Source organism: Mus caroli, chromosome 12, assembly GCF_900094665.2.
Source record: "Mus caroli chromosome 12, CAROLI_EIJ_v1.1, whole genome shotgun sequence".
NCBI classification, from domain to species: Eukaryota; Metazoa; Chordata; class Mammalia; order Rodentia; family Muridae; genus Mus; species Mus caroli.
Window position 1 is genome coordinate 96,771,871 of NC_034581.1, and position 20,672 is coordinate 96,792,542.

General features: G+C 47.9%; 1 protein-coding gene across 1 annotated transcript in view; it reads left to right on the forward strand.

Annotated features, from left to right (window-relative positions):
- The first annotated feature begins 15,483 nt into the window (after positions 1–15,483).
- Slc24a4 (solute carrier family 24 member 4) overlaps positions 15,484–20,672 on the forward strand; it is a 140,642-nt gene continuing 135,453 nt past the window's right edge. Inside the window, exons 1-2 of the mRNA XM_021179008.2 lie at positions 15,484–16,268; positions 18,254–18,364. Of these exons, the coding sequence (XP_021034667.1) occupies positions 16,139–16,268; positions 18,254–18,364 (241 nt within the window). The 5' untranslated portion in view covers positions 15,484–16,138. The remainder of the gene's footprint in view (positions 16,269–18,253; positions 18,365–20,672) is intronic.

Here is a 20,672-nt window from a genome sequence, read left to right on the forward strand (position 1 = left end):
CTACTGTTATCAATCATAATGTTAATATCTGTGTTTTCTAATAGTCTTAGACGACCTCTGTGAAAGATTGTTTTGACCCCCAAAGGGGTCACAGCCTAAAGGTTGGGAACCACTGGACAATAGACAGAACATACTTATAATATTAGTTTTCAGACACTCCAAGTGACTTACCATGTTGCATTTTGTCTAGCAACCTGATGATCTTTGGGCCAGCATATTTTAGGGTGTCCTGATTGCAGGAGACTGACCCTCCTTGCCTCAAATATAGAATTCATCCCAGGACTTGGCAGAAACCAGGGCTGAGTCCTAAATCTCAGGCAGGGTCCTCGACATTTTGCCTGCTTTGGGGTCCCCATGGTAACCACAGAACCTTACTGTCTTCCTGATCCAGGTCTCTTAGCGGGTCTTGTGCTTTTCTCTATTCCGAATCTCGCTCTGGCAACTGCCTGGAAGCCCATCTGTGACATTACTGAAGTCACGACTGTCCCCCAGCCAAGGCTCCTTCTGTGTCATCATTTACACTAGGCCTGTGTTAGTCAGCTCTTCGCTGCTGTGCCCAAACACCTGAGGAAGGCATCTGAAGAAAAGAAAATTATATTTGGTCATCATTTCAATGTATCATAGTGGAGAGGGCATGGCAGAATAGAATATGGTCATTGTGTCTTGATGAGCAGGAGGGAGGGAAGGAGGGAGGGAGGGAGGGAGGGNGAGAGAGAGAGAGAGAGAGAGAGAGAGAGAGAGAGAGAGAGAGAGAGAGATTAAAAGATGTACTACTTTTTTCATTTCCCCCTTTAGTCCATCTGGGCACTAAGTCATTGGTGCCATGCACAGTCGGGGCAGGTCTTTACCTCTTAGTTTTTGCCCCACATGTCAATCATCTCTAGAAATGCCCTACCAGATAAACAAGAACTATGTTTCAATAAATGAGGTGCTTCTCCATTAAAATCAAGTCAACACTCAAGATTAGCCATCACTTGGACCAGTGATGTGGCTCAGTGGATAAAGGCACTTGTCACTGAGCCTGACAACCTCAGTTCAATCTCTGGAATCCATGTGGTAGACAGAGAACCAACAATCACAGGTTAGCCTCCGACTTTCACATACCCATTCATACCCACTGTGGCATCAACATGTCACTCTTTACACACATACACAACTAAATAAATATTCTAAAAGATTATTGTCTCCAGTCTCTTAGACCCTGAACATCTTGGAGGCAAAAGTTTTCTCTTTTTCAGTCTCTGTCTTCTCAGGGGCCAGCACAAGATCCAAACAAAAAGTTACTGTGAAAGTATCTCCCAACATTTATGTGTTAGAAACTTAGTGTCTAATTTACCTGTTACTGGCTGGAGCTGAGGCTGGAATTCGGAGAAGTCCTAGTTAGCTTTCACTTTCAACTTCATCTTGACACAAATCTGGAGTCACCTGGGAAGAGAAAAACTCAACTGAAAAAATGATTGCATCAGATTGTTCTGTGGCCATGGCTGTGAGTCATTTTCTTATTTTCCAATCGATGCAGGAGGACCCAGACCACTGTGGATAGTACAATCCCTAGGCAGATGGGCCTAGGCTATACCAAATAGGCAACTAAGCAAGCCACAGGGAGCGAGCCACTAAATATCGCTTTCATTGGTTTCACCTTCAAGCTCCTTCCTTGAGTTCCTGCCTTCAACTCCCCTAATGATGGACTATAAATAAACAGTTAAGCTAAAGTAAACCCTTCCTTCCTCTCCACCTCAAGTGTTTGTCCTAGTAAAGAAACTAAACTAATGGTGGGGATAAATAGATTTAGATGATGTCATGAGACTGGGACCCAGTGATGACAGTGGCTTCAGAAGAAAAGAAAGAGAGACCAAATTGGGACATTTGCATTGTTTCACCATATGACATATTGGACCATATCCCGCAGGCTACCAGGAGGCCCTCCACGGGTGCCAGCACTAGGCACTTGGACTTCCTGACACCCAGAGTCATGAGTCAAATAAACAGCTACTGTTCATAAATCAGCCAGTCTTCCGTATTCAGTTATAGCAGCAGAAAACAGACGACAGTCGCCAGTACATAGATACGACATCGACAAGTGCTGTCTTGAGTCCAGCTTCTTGCTGACATGCTGGGGACTCCAAGCTTCTTGGATCAGTAAACTGACCAGGTTTGTTTCTAGGCCATAAAAGCACATGAGGTTGGATCACCCCCAGACTCAGCATTGGCTTACTGAACTTGCAGTTGTTGGGAGGACATGAGAAACAAAGGAACTTCTCTGAGGAAAAGGACCAGGACGCCAGCCATCCTCTGAAGTGATTCTGTTCTGTACTTTTGTACTAGATTCCCTGGGAGGCTGGATGGGGGCAAGAATGAGTCAGTGAGGGCCAGAAGTCAAAAGCAAACAAGTGTTTGAATTCCAGAAGACACAGGTCCCAATCAACTGTACAAAGTTTATGCTCCAGGGAAGTGGTTGGAAAAGTAATTTTCTGGGCATCCTACCTTATTCCTTGAAGAGCCATAGTGGGCTGGGTGAGACCCCGCTGCTGGGCAGCAGAACCATAGCCACCTGTAGCTTCAGCCTCAGGCACTGCCCAACTGAAGGGTTATCCAAGTTCCTATGCAGGAGGTGAGAGAAGTCAGGACTGGACCTCAGTGCTGGCACACAGAAGCACCTCTAAGGGATTCCTTAGCCTGAGTCTACAGTTGAAATAGAGAAGGTGAGCTGTGTTCTGTGCTCCCGCCCCCCATCCCATTGCCAGCAGTGACACTATCTGCATTCTTGAGCCTGGGAAGCCATAGGCCCACAACTCCAGAACTAGTTCTCTGAAGGTGGGCTCTATTCATTCCTGGAAACTCCCGTTAGACTTGGGAGCCGTTCCACCCCTGGCTTAAGAAGAAGAAATGCCATTCCTCTTACTGCAAGATGAATCTCAGCTGGTGGCCCCTGTTCTTTGGGGGCTGATGTCCTTCTGAGCATGAACCATGATCAAGCTTTGTTGGAAGGACTTGTCAGGACCAGGGACCATTGCATAATACCTCCTGTGCTCAGGGTGCTGGGCAAGGCCCACTGGCCTTCCTCTTCCTACGCAAGCACTCTGGCAACCTTTTCACAAGCAGATATATCCTGGTTCCCTGAACAAGAGGGTAAGGTAAATTTGTTTTTCATTGCATATAAAATCCGCACGAGGTTGAAAAAAAAGTATTATTTCTATTTCTTAAAGCAGAAGGTGCCATAGAGATAGCTTGCCTAACGACTTGCACTTGCTGGGTTTGCAGCGGGTGTGAGTTCAGTTCCCAGCACCCATACACACCCAGTTCACAACCACCTGTAACTCCAGTTCCAGGGCATTAATGCCTTCTTCTAGCCTCAAAGGGCTCCAAGCATGCACATATGTGCAAAAATGCACTCACCCTTACACACAAAATAAAAGCATCTTTTTTTTTTTAATGGTAAGAGAGCTGGTGGGCACAAATAAAGGCAGAATTGCAATTTGATCATTGATTTTATTTTTTATCCCAAACTGTATTCTCTGCCCCCAATTAAAAAAAATTAACTGAGGCTACACATTTGGTACATATAAAGGAATAGATGTAGTGCATATGTAGTTGTAATATGTAACAATAAATACTATCCCTGTGAGCCTCGCACCCATAGGCTCACAATGCTTCCAAATGAATAATACTAGGAACCTGCCAGAAAATAGACAAATGTCTGTAGCCACTAGACCCATGACACCCTAAGCAGATATCTCATCTTCAGTGTACAGATGGAAACACAGAGGTATTGAGTTCCCAGTCTCATAAGCATCCCTGGCAGCAAGATGGGGCCTGGGAAGTCATGCCTGTTCTGATTGACCCTCTGAGTTCACAGTTCCTATAGGAGGCTGCTCCTTCTGTACTCTGGGTACAGTTGTACAGTTTTGAACATGTAGGTCCCAAAGCTGCCTCCTTGACCTTGGGAGAAGAATTCACTGGAAGGACTGAAATGGAAGCCCTTACCCTGAATTCTCCAGACGACTGGGGATAGGACTCTCTCAGCACCTGCTGTATTATCGCGTTACCTGGCGAGGAGAACAGAGCTTCAGGCACATCTACTTATCCTACATTGAATCTGGCTTTGCTGCTCAGGTCATGGGTGATCTTGCAGTTCTCTGGTCTGGGGGTGGGTACTCTGGCACCCTCCTGACAAAAAGACACCAGTCTAGAGAGACAGCACACTATTCCTAAAGGCTGTGGCTGTCACATACCCTCAAGGTCACTTAATAGGTGAGTATTGAAGGTTTCTGGTGTGTGGCATGTGTAAAGTCAGATACACTTACCAATAGAGACTTTGGAAGGCTGCCACTGAATATCCCTGTGAACTTTGGATGCCACCCAGCTCTGGGCAGTGGGGACAGCTGAGAATCCTGTACTCTGGGGAAGACTGCATCACTGGTTCTCAGTGGTGTAGTATCCGGTGGGATGGGCTACCAGGCACTGCTCTTTCATGGCTTACAGTGCACTGAATTCAGCAGCAGGTGTATCCATGCAGATTTTAATGGGACAATTGACTAACCTGGCAATGTGGACAATCCATCAACAATGGAGGAGCTTTAACTTCCAGTAACTAGACTCTGCCATCCATAATACTGTGCAAAACCAGACCTCTGGCTTCCTTCAGATTTCCTTGTAAGTGACATGGCATATTGTCCCACAGTCTCTTTCCCACTGGAAATTGGGATTAGAGGGGGCAATGACATTGGGCTCTCTGGTTCTTTTCAAATGAGTCCCCTGGCAACAATACATGAGAACCATGCATCTGGAGATTCAACTCTTAGCGCTGGGGGAAGCCTCACCTGCAGAATCAGGAGCCCTGTGTGGCTCTGTTTAACCAGCTAGATAGACATGCAAGGTAGTTTCTTCTTATTTTTTTAAGAAAAGGCCAGGCACACAGTCAGTGGCCACCTGCCCAGTAATGTGATATTTCATTTACAACAGCCCAAGAGCGTAGCTTGTACGTGTTAGTTAATATTGGATTATTTCTCTTCGTAGTTAGCTGCCTCCTCACTTCACTGTTTCCATAGCAACACTCCTCAAACACCACTTCCTACTCTGAATACACAATGTAAACAATCTGCTGTTGAACATTTCCCAATTTAGGGGATTGGAGCCAAAGCTGAGAGGCCTGTGATTAGAGAGGAAGGTGAGCTGCTGAGAAGTGGGATTCTGGTGTCCACTCAGAGGGGTGCCCATAACAGCTAATGGGGATCAAGATCTCAGACAGGTACAGATAACTCCATTCTTTCAGTGAAGGGACATTTAGTACAGGAAGAGTTCACAGGACTCCGATATTATCAATCAGGGACAAGGAGCCTCAGGATCCCAGAAGTGACAATAGGTTGCTCCCATTGTCACACAACTTGTGATGGAACATGGTAAAAATTAGGGCTTGTCTGAGAAATGCAAATGCTTTCCCTTCACGTGTCTCCCAGCAGCCCCTGTCCTGAGGCCATGGCAGGGTGGTGCATCTGGGCATTCTCCTGCAAAGCCTGCACACTGAGCGATTCTTCCTAAGGTCAGCACTGTGTCTATTGACCAGTTGGACTGTTTGCCATGCCACAAAGCCCTTGCTGGGCCTGCATTCATAGGGTCTTAGGACTTCAGGAGTTGTATTTCTCTGATGAGGAAAATAGGAACTCAGCCTGTCCCCAAAACAGCCTAGGACCCTGCTCAAGGCATTGCTATTTTCTTTTTTTATCAAAGGAGTTATTTTTGTTTCCAGTCTCACCCACACATAGTAGTGTCCACGACTTCCACATCCTTAGAGCAAGGCAAGACTGTTTGTTCTTTCTTCTTTTTTTTCTTTCCCCAAGTGAGGGGGGGGGGTGCTGGGGAACTCAGACCATTTTCTTTCAACTTCTTAGCAACCCTTAGCATTCTTTGACTTCTGAGCAAATGATCACATGGTTTCTGTGTCTTTAGCAATGAGCCAAAGGACACTCATGGCCTCAGGAAGTTAAGAAAGGCTCACAGAGTATGTTGGAGAAAATGCCAACACCCGGCTGGGGGATGGGTACTGTTGGAAAGTGGTGGAGAGGTTACCCACCTAGCTGTTAGCAAGACTTTGGAGCAGGGGGAGGTATGGAGAAGTACATCACTGGAAGATTTTAAACAAGTGACAATCACTTATAGTTACTGGTATAGAACATCTGCAGGGTCCTGGGGGACCCATGTCTTGCTCCATTCACTGCCACCAGAACATTGCTGCCCTGGGGTAGGGCTTGTCTTCTGTCTCTCCTCCTAAGGGGTATCCCATCAGGTCTCCCCATAGACAGCAGCTAGAGTCACTAGGAATTTCAAGAGGGTCCCCAAGAGGTAGACCTGCTCTTGCTGCTTGTTCTGAGCAGGTCTGACTGAAGTCTCCATCAGACTTCTCAGGCTCTCAGAATGTTTCACACAAGATGAGATTTACAAATCTGCCAGGGCTTGAAGTTATGAAGACCCAAGACAACAGGGAATATTAAACCCAGGTAGTAGGTGATGACCCACCCATAGCCTCTCAGACACAGGGCTATGCCTTCTGCTTAGAAAAACAAACAAATACAAAACAAACCAAAGCCAGACCAAAACTCTTAGGGGGGCAGCGGTAGAGATAAAGAGAGCTCTGAGACAGGAGATCAACTTTGATGTTCCACTTTCCAACTGCCTCACTGTGACCCTGAGAAAGTCATGCTCCTTCCCTGAGCCTCAGTTTCCCTGTCTGTAGGGTTCAGGGACTAGTTTGTATTCATATTCTTTAAACACCAGTTCTATAGGGATACTGGGTGGTAGGAGGAGCAAAAGGGAGCCCAGGTGATATAGGTTAGAAAATGCCAAATGCAGCAAAGTGCAAGATGCTTCTATGAATCTTCTCAGCACCATTAGCACACTGCCTGCATCCCCCAAGGGGACAGCACATAGTGTGCCCAAAAATATGAAAATGAAATTGGGTTCTGTAGAATTTGGAGATAAGGGCATCCCAGATGAGACTATAATGTCTTGATGGGAATCAGAGGGTGTAAGTGACAGAAAAAGAAAAAACAATGGAAAACAAGGGTGGCAGGATGGGGGACAGTGACTATCTCAGGAGGGCCATGGCATCCTTAACTTCTCTCCCAGGCCTGGTGTGAATGTTCTAAAAGTCACCATGTGGCACTCCATTATGAAACTCATCTCCTGAATATTGATGCTCCATGGTAGAGAAAAAAAATGACTGCCGTATCCAAAAGTCTGTCTCTTACAGATCACCAGGGCACCATTTATTAAATCATCATTCAGGGGCACATGATTCTCTCTTGCTCAATGACACAGGCTGCTCACCAGGGGCTGCCTCCGTGCAAACTCAGGAGCCAGGTTAAGAGGCTGAGGAATGGAGGCAAGGGCTTCTGCCTCTTTTCATTAACAGAGCACTCACTTACTCACACACACACACACACACACACACACACAGACACACACACACACAGACACACACACACACACAGACACACACACACAGCCCAAGGTGACTGAGAGAAGGTGTCTAGGAACCAAGGCACACCCAGTGAGAAGCGTCAGAAGGAATTTCTAAGGCAGAGTTCTGACGTCCACTTTTCTGCCATCTGCTGCCTTTTGAGTGCTGGCCTTTGAAACAAAATGGTTATAATAAGTTTATATACTATATTTACCAGCAGCCTGAGGGATTAGCATTCTCTGGGCTTGAATGGCCTCATGACTACTCACACGGGTGACCTACAGAAGGATTGTTTTAGCCTCTGGTGATGGGAAGGACAGAAAGCTATTCTGCTCTCAGAACCAAGAAGCTCTGTCCTGTCCCCACTTTGAGATCTTCGAAGTATTTGCATTTTCCCACCTGGAATGGTTCCATTTAGTAGCAAGTAAGAATTTGTGCCAGATTTTGTCTTTTAAACCTGGTTTAAAAGGAAGGAGGGAGCAAAGAGCAGTCCCCAAAGCTAACCAAGAGCATCCATCAGAAATCCTTTAAATTAAATTAAAACGGTGAATCACTCAGACCCATCCCATTGCATAACAGCCATTAAAGTATTAGCATTACTTTGGGGGTACTCTGTTATGCAAGCTACTGCTAATCTCCTCTGGGCCTTTAAAAAATTCCCCCAAAGAGTTGTTGTTTGCTAATTTATTTTCAAATGGGCTGTATCTGTATTGATCCTAGCCTTCAATTCATTTTTTTGGCCTCCATACAAGGATGGCAGAGTGCACCAGGGTTGGAACCTAGCATTCAAGAGGTGCGTGATATCTTTAATACTTTTCTACATCTGTAGCAGCAGCTGTTTGTTCACTGAAACAAGTGTGTAATGGCCACCGGTGCATGCATTCGAACACGACTGTGCATTGTATCTCCTTGCTCTGTACTTCTCGGCCTCAGTTTCCCCACATTTAAGAAGATGCTTTGGATGAGGAGGCTCGTTGTTGGCAAGATGATTAGGAACAGGAATCTTAGACTCAAGCTTTGTCATTTAGAGTGGTGTAACTTTGGGCAAGTGGCTTAAGTACTCAGAGCCTTGGTCTCCAACATCTGCAAAAGATACTCCAGATGAGACTCAGCCCTTAGAGTCAGGAAGATTCAATGAGTAGATAGATATCAATCAAGGGCTGTGATGACGGTCTGTCGCAAAGCAAGGACAGATAAGTGTGATCTGTGGTTATAAAGGATCTTGTGGAGGCTCCAGCAAGATGAAGAAAACCCTCCTCTCATCTTAGGCTTCATTTCCCATCCCAACAAGCAGCCATAGCCAGGTGGTTGAAGCCCAACCCCTGAGAGCAGAAGAGTCACCATGATCTGATCCATCAAAACCTTCCCATGGGATTCTTTACATTCGTTCCTCCACCGCTGCCTCTACAGAAGAGCCTGTTTCCCTGGAAGTCATATTGTTAAGGATGGCACAGTCACAGAATAAAAGGAACAAGGGTGAGCCCACAACCAGTTGGAGAATAGCCGCCTGCTATACTCCCAGTTTGAAATAAACTCCTAAAGCTTAAGTCAGTGAGATTTGAGGGTGGCTGGAGTTCCCATAATAATGCCCTGGGCTAAGTACCAAGTCTAATAGAATCGAAACACCTTCCCCAAGGGACCAAACCTGGTTGCAATTGTTTAATTGCTCAGCTCCTAGTTTCTGATGTAAACTGGGTAACAACCAAAGTACTCCCAGTTCTCTAGAAGGGGACACAAGCTTTTGTATCTGGCAAGTGCTGGCCTGGTACCTGGCGAGCTCTCTGCAGCTGGTTGCCCAAGCTGGCTGCCTGGGCTGACTGCCCCCACTTTCTGGACAATGGAACAGCATTTCTGCCCAGATGCCACAAGGAATTGCTAGGGTTACCCAGGCAGTAGCCCACGTCCAAAAATACAGCATTTCAGTGTGCAGAGTTTTGTCACAACCTGCCTTCTTAGCTTAGCCATCTTCAGAGTGGAAGTAAGCAGGGATGCCCACCATGGTGGCCCCAAAATGAGGAAAGTGAAATGTTTCCTCATTAAAACTCAGAACAGATACACGGTTGAAAATCATGGGGCCAGGGAGAGGCTTAGCGCATGGTACTGGCTCCGGAGGGGAGTGGCTGGCCAACCTACGCCTGATCTAAGGTGGAGAGCCTTTCTCCTGTATTCTAGCTTTGTTTAGCAATTCCTGTATGCAGACTTTGCCTTTGGTATAGTGCCTCCAACAGCCTCTCTGCCCCTCTTTCCTGGTGTCTTCTCTCTTTTTTTTTACACCATCTTAATTCTCAGCCACGTATTGAGGCTCCTCCAGACAAACAGAGAGGCAGAGCTTTTGATTCCTGAGCTGTAACAAAGAAATGAAGAAGTATGAAAACATAACGGAGTGTACTGGCTAAAGATCAAACCCCCAAGCCTCCCTTGCTTTTGTCCAAACAGGTCACTCACTGATCATAAAGGGAAGGCTGGCTTTTGTGCCATGTCACGGCTTGTACTGAGTAAGAAGAGGCAAGTCTAACAGCATTATCAGGGGTCTAAATTGGAGCCAACCCCCTTGCCAAATAGCTTTTGCCACTGGACCTGAGATCTCTCCCTGCCTCGGGTGACAGGAGTCGGGTGAGCAGAGGACTCATGGCAGGTACACTGAGGTTAGAAGCTCAGGTCTGGGCACTTCACTTCTCATAATTCGGGAGGTGGGTAGTGGTCAGCTTAAAGTTACAGAAGTCTCCCTGTGCTGAGGTGTTCAGCTAGACATTTTCTGATCTCCCTTTGGTAAGTATGGTCATGTGACCAAGTTTCCACCAGTGGAATATAAGAAGTGTCGTGAGGTGCTTCTGAATCTGGGACCTAGGACACTGGATGTTCCTCTGTCCTGGTCTCTTCCACATCCCTATCAACACAACCCAGGTGTGGTGGTGGGACAGCTGCGATCCTGTAGATGAAACATCCAAGCAGATGGCAGAGCCATAAGGTAGAAGGAACTTGGGGCCCTGAGTGACAATAAGGAACCTGGACTTCCAAACTTGTACTGCTCTTGATGATTATTGTATTGTCATTTTCACATTGGGAGTGATGTGTGTGTGTGTGTGCGTGTGTGTGTGTGTGTTTATGTGCATGAATGTGAAGGACCAGATGACAGCCTTGAGTGCTGGTCCTTGCTGTCTTTTTTTTTTTTACTCATGATTCTGATTCTCTCTCTCTCTCTCTCTCTCTCTCTCTCTCTGTGTGTGTGTGTGCGTGCTTGTGTGTGTGTGTGTGTGTGTGTGTGTGTGTATGAGAGAGAGAGACAAACAGACACAGAGACACAGAGAGAGAACATGCATGCATGGCCAGAAGACAGCATCAGATACCCTGTAGCAGAATTCACAAGAGGTTGCAAGCTGTCTGAGGTGGGTACTGGGAACCTAACTTGGGTCCTCTGAAAGAGCAGCCAGTGCTCTTAGCCACTGAGCCATCTCTTCAGTCCCAACCACCTTATTTGTGATCCAAACTCAGGTCCTTATGTTTGAGCAGCAAGCACTTCACCCACTGAGCCATCTCCTGGTCTGATGGCATGTTCTCTTTGGCTCTCTGGTGCTGAATCTCACTGCTATGGTCTGCCAGTCCTTTGGGTGATCTATTATGGGTAGGTTATGGTATGGAAAGATATCTAAGTGTTCCGTTATTAGGTGCCTCTTCAGTATCTTCTGAACGAAGAGTGAATACAGGCATTGATTGTGTGTGCATTTAAATCACAAGAACCTTAAGGGCAAGTTTACAAAGTACTTAACAACTACGTATCTTTATTTAAGGAAAGCAGCTTTGTCAAGTAGGTTACCGATGTGACTCTTGTAAGAAGCGGCATGCAGCAATGCCCAAGTCTGCTGAGATGGAGCCACATGTCCCTGATGACCTTGACCGTGAAGATGGGCTGGTGCTGAAGTGATGGCAAGAGTGACTGGCAGGGAAACATTCTTTATCTGCTCCGTGCATAGTCAAAAAATGTGTTTCCCTGTTCTGTAGGAGCTGTAGTAAGCGCCTCGTGGTCTGGGCACCGCAAACTGCTTGATAAGATAGCAAGCCCTCATTCACTGGGAGGAGACTGGATTGTGGCAGACAGGATACAGCAGAGATGTATACTAGGGTCCTTTGCAACAGAGTAGGACCAACCTCAGCAGAAGGAAGCAGGGGAGAGGCAGGAAGAGTCTCAGAAGGCAAGGAGGAGGGGAAGCTCTACACCAATACAGGTGACCCTAGATGGTCTATCATGACGCTCGAGTGCAGATGTTCTAACAGCACCTCTGGAAGTCCCCGGGGCTTGATGAGGCCAGGTAACTCACTGTGGCCAGAAAGTGGTGAGCCTTGGTCAATGGGTCACTTCCAGGTTATAGTATTGTGCCAGCACAGGAGCCTGAAGGTCCCTTGTATGTCTTGGCATGACAAGGAACATGCTTGCTGCTGTGGCTGATCTCAGACGCCCATGTGGCCCCACCCCTTGACATACTGTCCTTGACAGCATGAACTTATTCCCACAGTGTGATCTGGCCCCTCCATTTAGTGTGGGCCCAGGACAGGTAGCATTTGTTTTACTTACGAAGGTGCTAGATATACAAATACTTCGACCTTACCCAGGATGATTGAAGCAGAAACTTGGGTAGGGCTCAACAGGGCATGTCTTAACAACCATTCCAGTGGATTCTGAGGCACAAGAGAGCTTGAGAACCATGGCCTGGCCAAGGCAGGAGGAATTAGAAGTCACAGAGAAAGGTGAGAGGATGGTTCAGTGGGTAAAGTGCCTGCTATACAAGTGTGAAGACTTGAGTTCAAATCCCCAGCACACATGACCCACATATAAGTCAGGTGTGTTGGCATCCAGTCCCAGTGCAGGAGGTGGCAGGGGACAGTAGACAACTGGACCTCTGACACTCATTGGCCAATCCGACTACCTCAAAGGGGTAAGGTCTAGGTTAGGTGAGATCTCAGCTCTGTCTAAAAGAGGAGAGACAGATGGAAAGTAACAGAAGACACTCAATAAGAATTTCTGGCCTACATATGTACCCCAGTGCACACATATGTATATACATGCCTAAGTCCTCCCCCCAATAAATTTAGAGAAGTCACAGAGAAGGTCATTCTGGCAAACTTTGAACCCCTGAATAAAGTGCTAGAAATAGGAAGATTTATTGTGTGTTAGAAAAACGATTTTTAAAGGAAAAACAGCACCTTACCCATCACCCCCCAACCAAGCCACCCTGTCCAAATAGCTAAAGACTATCTGACTGTGTGCATGTCTTCTACCATGTCAAATAAAAAGAAAATGCCCTATTGAAGAAAGAGACACTCCGAGTCCAGTGGCACTGACGCCAGGGCTCCAGATAAGCCCAGGGAAGCACTCTCCATCTGTGCCCGTGGTCTCGCTGATTTAGGAAGCGCTCCTGAATGCTTCCTATTTGAAAGGTACATAATATCCAATTCTCTCTTCTGCAGGCTGAGTCATTAGTGTGCTGTTGCCGAGGCTATTTGGTAATGGGCACTATTTAAATGAAGCAAAAAAAAAAAAAAGAGTACAGTTTCAAACGAATTGCTTTTTAAACTGTCAAATAAAAGGAATCCATTTGTTCCTGTGAGATCATTCCAAGGATTCTAACTATTAACTGAAAGCAGTTGAAAAATGTCAAAGAGAAATGTTCTATTATGGGCTGCCTGTTTCCAGGTGGAAACTAACGACTCCTTTGACCTGGTCTGGACTCAAAACTTTCTATTTTCATTAGTCCTATGTGAAACAAGATGCTAGGGTTAATTCTTTATTTATTTGTTTCTATACCAGGTATAGACAGTGTTATCTGTCAACTCTTTTTCCTCTGTCTTAAATTGGGTGTCAAGGGCCCTTGCTAAGCAGTTTTCCCAGTATCATATTTAATAGTTTTTTCCTTCCCTTCTTTGTTGATAAACTCATCCTTGTCTAGTGTAGTAGCCAGTACCAAACTGGAGGATAATGAGTTGAAGAGACACGCTACAGACCAGACGGAACCCCAGATTGTTCTACACAGGGCCCTCCTAGGGCTTTCCATGCGGTTGCATTTACATCCATGCCCTCAGTATCTTTGTGATGTCTGTCATATTGATAAGTTATCCTATGCTGTTTGAGTTGTCTGAGAAGTTGGAGATGCAGCTGTCTCAAGATCCCTTATCTGGGGAAGGGATGCTCTCCTCCAACTCTGTGATGGGTGGGGGTTGGGGGTGAGGAGAACAACAGCAACATGCCCAAGAATAAAACCATTGTGTCCTTGAGAGCAGAGGAAGGTAACCCCTTTCCAACAGATGGTACTGCTGTTTATCCCGTAATATAAAAATGCCTGCAGTGGGTACCAAGATCAGAAAGCTCATCCATGAAGAGACAGCTCAACTGAGAACTGCAGTTGACTGTCTCAACTTGCCCAGCGTTGTAACTGTTTCCAGTTTATAAATCTCAGATTTTGCCATGTTTTGCTATTTATCTACCTGCCCACTTTGCCTGCCTGCCTGTTCTCTTACTTTTTGTTTGTTTGTTTGTTTGTTCTATACTTAATAAACTCACCTATTCTACGGACCATACTGAACAGTATAGAAATGAAGATGCTGCAAACAGTGACACCCCACCCCACCCCCACCCCAGCCTTCTGGGTACTTCTTACCTGTGTCCCTCTGCTTGCCTAAGAAGTACAAAGGAACCTTGCAGGCAGTGGCCAGCTAGAGGAGACATTTGGGACAGTCCCCAGAAGGGAAGTCCTCACACTTGACTATGCTCAAGATCTCTAGGGTATCTGGTTAAAAATGCACATTTTAGCTCAGTAGGTCTAAGAGTAGATTTAAATGTGCGGCCTGCCTGTCTCCTATGCTCCCAGGCAATGACTTGGCTGCTGTGGACCACGCTGTAGCCTAATGAGCAGCAAGGGAATGTTTGGTGCTCAGAGCAAAACACTTTGAAAATCCCACTTAGCATCGGAGGGACAGGCCCCCCTTTAGTTCAGGGTTCCTTGAAAGCAGACATTGGGTCTTAATACACGTTGTTGTTGTTGTTGTTGTTGTTGTTGTTGTTGTTGTTGTTGTTGTTTTGTTTCTTGGCAGGATGGCACTTGGCACAGAGCCCACAAATGGCGGGTATGTATTTATTTAATTAAACACAGTTGGCTTTGATCCAAAAATGGTTTTAAGAGGAGTTAACCCCTAAATCAGCACAGGATAGAAAACCGACAGGGAAGTCTGAGTTAGAGATCCTTCCTGATAGAGGTCCCCTCCGCTTATTTGCCTCTGGATGACACCTCCACTGCTCTTCGGAAATTTCACTGCGCCCACATTTTAAAAGCGGCTTACACTAGAGAGCCGAAAGGAAGGGAGGTGGGAAAACAAACCCAAACCAGAAAGCCTTGCGAAGCTGTGAGGTTGCAAAACATCAAAAGCTCCCAACTGTTGGCAGCAGAGCCTCAGAACTGCGGGGTTTCTCCCTCAGTCAGATTACCAGCGTTTCATAGGTCGGTGTTGCGACCCCGCCACACAGGTCCCTAGGTTACCCAGAGAGCCTGGCAGGAACTGGTCCCGGCGGGCGTCGGTTGGCTTGGTGCAAGTCTGTTTCTTAGCACTGAGCGAGCAATTAAGCTGCTTGTACATTGGAGACCTCCGGGTGGTAGTGATGACCGCCTTGTGTCGCTGCGGGGATTAGGGGGTCTCGGGGAACCAGGACCCGTGTGAGAGCCCTACAGAAACCCTGGTTCTGAGAGTCCTTGCTGATGCCATAACCTGTTCCACCTTATAGCAATCACAAGAAGCTGAGGACTCATTTTGGCTCCATAGGGTTAGAGAGAGAGAGGAAGGGGGTTGCGGGGAGGCAAGGAAAGGGGATTATATTGGTCAGTAGTTGAGCCTCTCTTGGGGGAAGGGAGAAGCGCACTGGGCGAGCGCCCTAGGGGAGGTGTACACGTGCAGGGGAAGGGGGGGGGGTGAGAGGCGGGCAGGCGGGAGGGGAGGAGTAGGGAGGCGAGAGCAGCTTGCGGGAGGCGACACGGCCTCGCAGACACAGGCTCTGGCCGCCTAAGAGCCAGAGAGAAAGTTCCCGGGACAGTTCGCCCGCGGGAGGGCCCAAACTGCGGCCACTGGCCGAGAGGGTCTTGAGTCCTGAGAGTGCTGCGCGCGGTCCTCCTGCACGCACTTGGCTGCCCGGGCCCTGCTTTCCGAGAGAAGCAGAGGAGCCTCGCAGGCGGGCAGCCGGGGCGGCTGGGGCTAAACTTGGACGAGGAGGATGCTGCGAGTGGGCGCGGCGGCTCGGGGCGCGGGGGCGCTCGCCAAGCACTGATTGCTCCCGGCGGACTCCGAGCGCGCTGAAGAGCAGTGGGCAGGTAGCGGCTCCAAGCGCCCGGACTGCGCCAAGCCGACAAGCAGGGCCGCCAGCGCCACCGTGCAGGCGTCGTCTCCTCGCCACGGAGTCATGGTGCGAGCAGCGCACACGCCCCGCGCGGAACTCTGAGCTCCGGCCGTGCGTTGCTCCCCCTCCTCTGGTATTCCCATCCGATCTCCCCGTGACTGCCTTGCTCGCGGACCATGAAGCTATCGCCCAGAGCCCCTTGCCTCTGAGCTACGCATCGCCCCGTTGCAGCCCCAACGCCACTGGGCCACAGACAGCGCTCCAAGCCTTGAAGCTCGGGATCTTCCAGGGGCGCCGGGCGTACGGAGATGGCGCTCGGTGGACTCATCTGGCAGAGCAAAGTTCGCCGGAGGCGAGAGATGCTGCCGCAGCAAGTTGGCTTCGTGTGCGCTGTGCTGGCCCTGGTGTGCTGTGCCTCCAGCCTCTTTGGAAGCTTGGGTAGGTGTGGGAAAGGATGTTTTCCACTCGAGGAGTTGGGGGGCTTGAGCTCGGACAGCTCCAGCTTCTTCTCTGTCAGATTGGTCCCCAGGGTTTTCTCTCCCCGCTCAGTGGGCAGTGCTCACCCAGGAGTGCTGAGCCACGCGCTGGACTGTGGCGACGTTCTGCCGAACTACTCAAGCTCCCTGGGGGTTCGGGACGCAGTTGTAGGTGTGCTACTGGGATCAAAGCCTGCACCACCTCTGTCCCTGGAGTGTGCGGGCAATGGGCAACTCATGGCAGCCCAGGGGTAGAGTCTCCCGCTTTAGGATGTGTAACGCTGAGCAGCCCGCTTTCCTGTTCTGCAAAGCTGCAAAGGCTGTGCTCTATCCCTCAGAGACCCAAATTCTCAGGCTTAGTCTCTGCTCTCCTCCTTGCACCTGCCCTGATCCAAATGCTTGGTCCTCCCCAACCCTAAACGGAGCGGGGGCAGTCTGTCCCCCGTGGGAGATTGCTGCCATGTTCCAGCATCCCTTCACTCAACTCTGCTTAATCCCCAAGGAGAGGGAGGGCTGGTGTGCATAGCCATGATCCACGCTCCTCCAAGCAGAAGGCGACCTGGGAGTCTGTTAAGACATGCAAATTTCAGACGGAGTGGGGAAAGAGAAGAAACTTATGAAATATTTATTTCGGGGTGATTTGGGCTCCTGTTTAGCCTTTAAAGAATGTTTAACTAGTGCTGTCAACATTTGGGGTGACCCCTTCCTCCCTCCCCATGAAATAAATGTTGTCAACCTAGCCAGAGGCACAGGAGGAGGGCACCTTTTTTGAGTGGTTAGTGAGGCCATTAACATAGTATCTTGGGATCATTAAGAGATCTGTACAGCGACATTAAAAGCAAGTGAAACCTGGTTAAATTTTTAAACAGAAAAAGAGACACCTCTCTCTTTCAATACCCAGACTGTGATTTGGGGGTAGAAGGCTAGAGAGTGGCTCATTTCTAAAGAAGTCCAGAAAGTTTATCTCTAACACCTTCATACCCAATGCTTTGCAATTGGACAATTAAACACAAGAAATGACAAAATGTCCAGAGGAGCTGCGAGGGTTAGGCATTCTGGAGGATGTATCACTACCCAGCTGAAACATCTGGACAGGCAAAGAGTTAAGGTGTAGTCTGAACGCCAGCGCTATTTTTATTTGCTAGATCAGGAATTAGTTTCCCGTGCTACCATCTCTGTTCAAGGGCATCCATGCCTTCTCTGATATGGCTCTGTGTGACCCCCTGGACCACAGCATAATGACCTGGGAGCTTGGTTCTATATAGACTCTCAATCTCTTCCTTGGACCTACTGAATCAGAGTTCCATTTCGAGCAGATCCCTGGGTGATGTGTTTACACACGGAGCCATGTACCATCAGCTGGCTGAGCACACACATTTAAACATCCAATTGTGGGGACCACCTGAGCAAGTTCACTGAGAAAGTATTTAATGCTCCTAATGTAATCTTTTGTTGTGTGGAGGTGGAGAGGTGGAGGGAGCTGAGACCAGCTCAATCTCGTCCAAGGTCGGATCACTAAGTGACCCATGTGAGACTAGAAACACAGGATTAAATTCAGGAAGCAGGATAGTGTTTGTAAGCAGGTGATAGCATGCTGCCAATGACTGTAGCACTCACTACAGGTGGCTCTAAGTAGCCAGCCCTGAGGCTGGAGAGATGTCTCGAAGTTAAGAGCCTATACTGTTCTTCCAGAAGACTTGAGGTCAATTCCTGGCACCCTCTTCAGGGCCCTCACTACCATCTGTAACTCCAGGCAGATCTGACTCCTTTGGCCTCTGCAGACACCTGTGCTCATGTGCACCTCCCCCACCCCCACATTTAAAGAAAAATAATAAAAATAAGTACCCAACGTCTGTGCCCGACCTAGCTAGATGCACAGGGGTAAAGTTGTTTAAAAAATGACAGGGACCTGATGATATCTGTGACTTGTTTTCTTTTCCAATCCAGGCCACAAAACAGCTTCTGCTGGCAAACATGTTCTGCTGGACACGTGGCGAAATAGAAAATTGATGGCACCAATCAATGGGACTCCGCTGGCTAAGAACTGCACAGATCCTGGTAAGGCGCTATCCCCTTCCCTGCAGCCGTTTAACCCCAGCCTGGGTTTGATACCTACATGGACAGATCCAGACAATGCTGGGAAAGACAGCCTTAGGAACCTGAGTGAGAAAGGGGAGCTGCATGGTGCTGAAATGAAACCTATAGACTTTCGTCAGCCACGCTGCTAAGCAACACGAGAGCTTTCTTTATCCAGCAACTACGAAGGTCACATTCGAGAGTCTAAAAATGTTATCTTTTGTTCTAAAGGCATTATATCTTTTCTGCTCTCTTGGCTTTGCCCTGGTGTCTGTCATGTCTCCCTTTGCTCACCATGTGCATTTGATGGTCCCCTTGGGACAATGAATCCATAGCTCATGGTGGGTTTCTTCATGAGATGACCTACCAGGATGGGAGCACTCCAGGACACTGAAGGGAGGACTCTGGGCTAGTTGCTAGGCCCTTCCTCTCTAATGGAAGTTCTTGGGTAGTTGGGTTGTGCTTGTCCTGGGGAGCTCTTTTAATGTTTCTCGCTGGGGTGTCTGGGGTGCTAGGGTCCCAGGGGTATCATCTGATCTATTCTGCTGCAGGCAGACGTCACTTAAACCAGTAAAAACCAGTCCTCAGGAGGAAGGAGTGTACCTGGTGGCAGAGACATATGACTGTTGCTCAGGCCTCTCACAGGAGAGGTCTTTGTGAAGTGAACACAGTAGGGTGAAGAGTTCAGAAGCCCTGAGGGAGGTAGGAGACTTTGTTATAGATGGCTTTTCTACTGAGTTGCTGGGTAAATCATGCAGTTTTCTGGGATTTCTAACCTGCAACGTGGGCAGAATGGTGCTTACCTACTCTGGGTTGTTGAAGAATCTGTCAAGGCTCTGCAAAGGGCTGTGTGTAGGAGATGGAACCACCGGGCAAAGGAGTAGGCTTGGGTGCAGAGCTCCAGGCTTCTGATGTCAGCCTCTGCAAGGCAGTGTCTTTTTAGGTTAGGGAAGGTGGAGACACAAGATGCTCAAAGTCACACAGCTCGTTAGTATGGACGCTGGCTTCAGAACCCAGGTCTGTGTGCCTAGTCTGTGTGTTGGGCTCAATGTGCTCTGCTCTCAGAGACAGTGCTTCTCAGCCTGTGGGTCGAGACCCCTTTAGGGATTGAATGACCCTTTCACAAGGGTCACCTAAGACCGTCAGAAAACTCAGATATTTGCATTACAGTTCATAACAGTATCAAAATTACAGCTACAAAGTATCAATGAAAACAACTATGGTTGGGAGTCACCACAACGTGAGGAACCGCATTAAAGGGGCGCAGCGTTAGGAGGGTTGAGAACCACTGCTCTAAGCTATCTTTCTGGTTTCAACACCATGAACTTCTCTTTCTCCAGAGGCCTCCTAGAAGGACTTTGTAGTATGAAGGGACAGTGAGGACTTTCAAAGCAGCATTTGTAGGTCCCACTGAACCTGGACATCCCATCCCATCATCTTGGCGATCCCACAGTCAGTGGTACCATGCTGTTGTTAACATCCCCAACACATCTTTTTTTGTTCAGGTACTTCCCTGCCTCCAGAAAAGGGGTGTTTACCCAATCATGAGCAATCTCAATCTCCCACAGGGATAGAACACAGTGCTTTGTCTACTTGTGGAGAGGGAAATGAGAGAAACCATCCATGTCTTTAGTAGTAATTAACACTCAAATTACACTTTGTGCTGACTGTATCCATCATGGGCCTAGCGTCAGGAGGGTCTCAGTGAATGGGATGGTGTACTAGAAGCACGCCTTGACACACGGGAGTCTTTGTGGTGGTCTGCAAAGATGGGGACATAAAGGCCATTTCAGTGGCTCCTGAAGGTCTCATCTCTGAGTTAACTGAGTTCTGGTGCTCTCTAGCTACTCTCTTATTGCTATGGCAAAGCATCACAGCCAGGGCAACTTAGAAAAGAAAGCGTTTAATTGGTCTTACAGTTTCAGAGAATCCATGACAGTGGAGCAGAGGCATGGCAGTAGGAGCAGCTGAGAGCTCACGTTGATCCACAAGCAGGAGACACACACAGGGAGGGGGGAGGTAACGGCATTAATGGCATGAATCTTTTGAAATCTCAAGTCCTGCTCATGACATACCTTCTTCAAAAGGCAACATCTCCTAATTCTTCCCAAATAGTTCTACTAATGTGGGGACCAATATTTAAACACTCTGAATGAATGAGCCATTCTTATTCAAACCACCCCAAGGGCTATGCCCTTCCCATTCCCACTCCCATATCTTCCAAGGTTAGATGCAGAGTCCCTTCTTCCTTCCTTCCTTCCTTCCTTCCTTCCTTCCTTCCTTCCTTCCT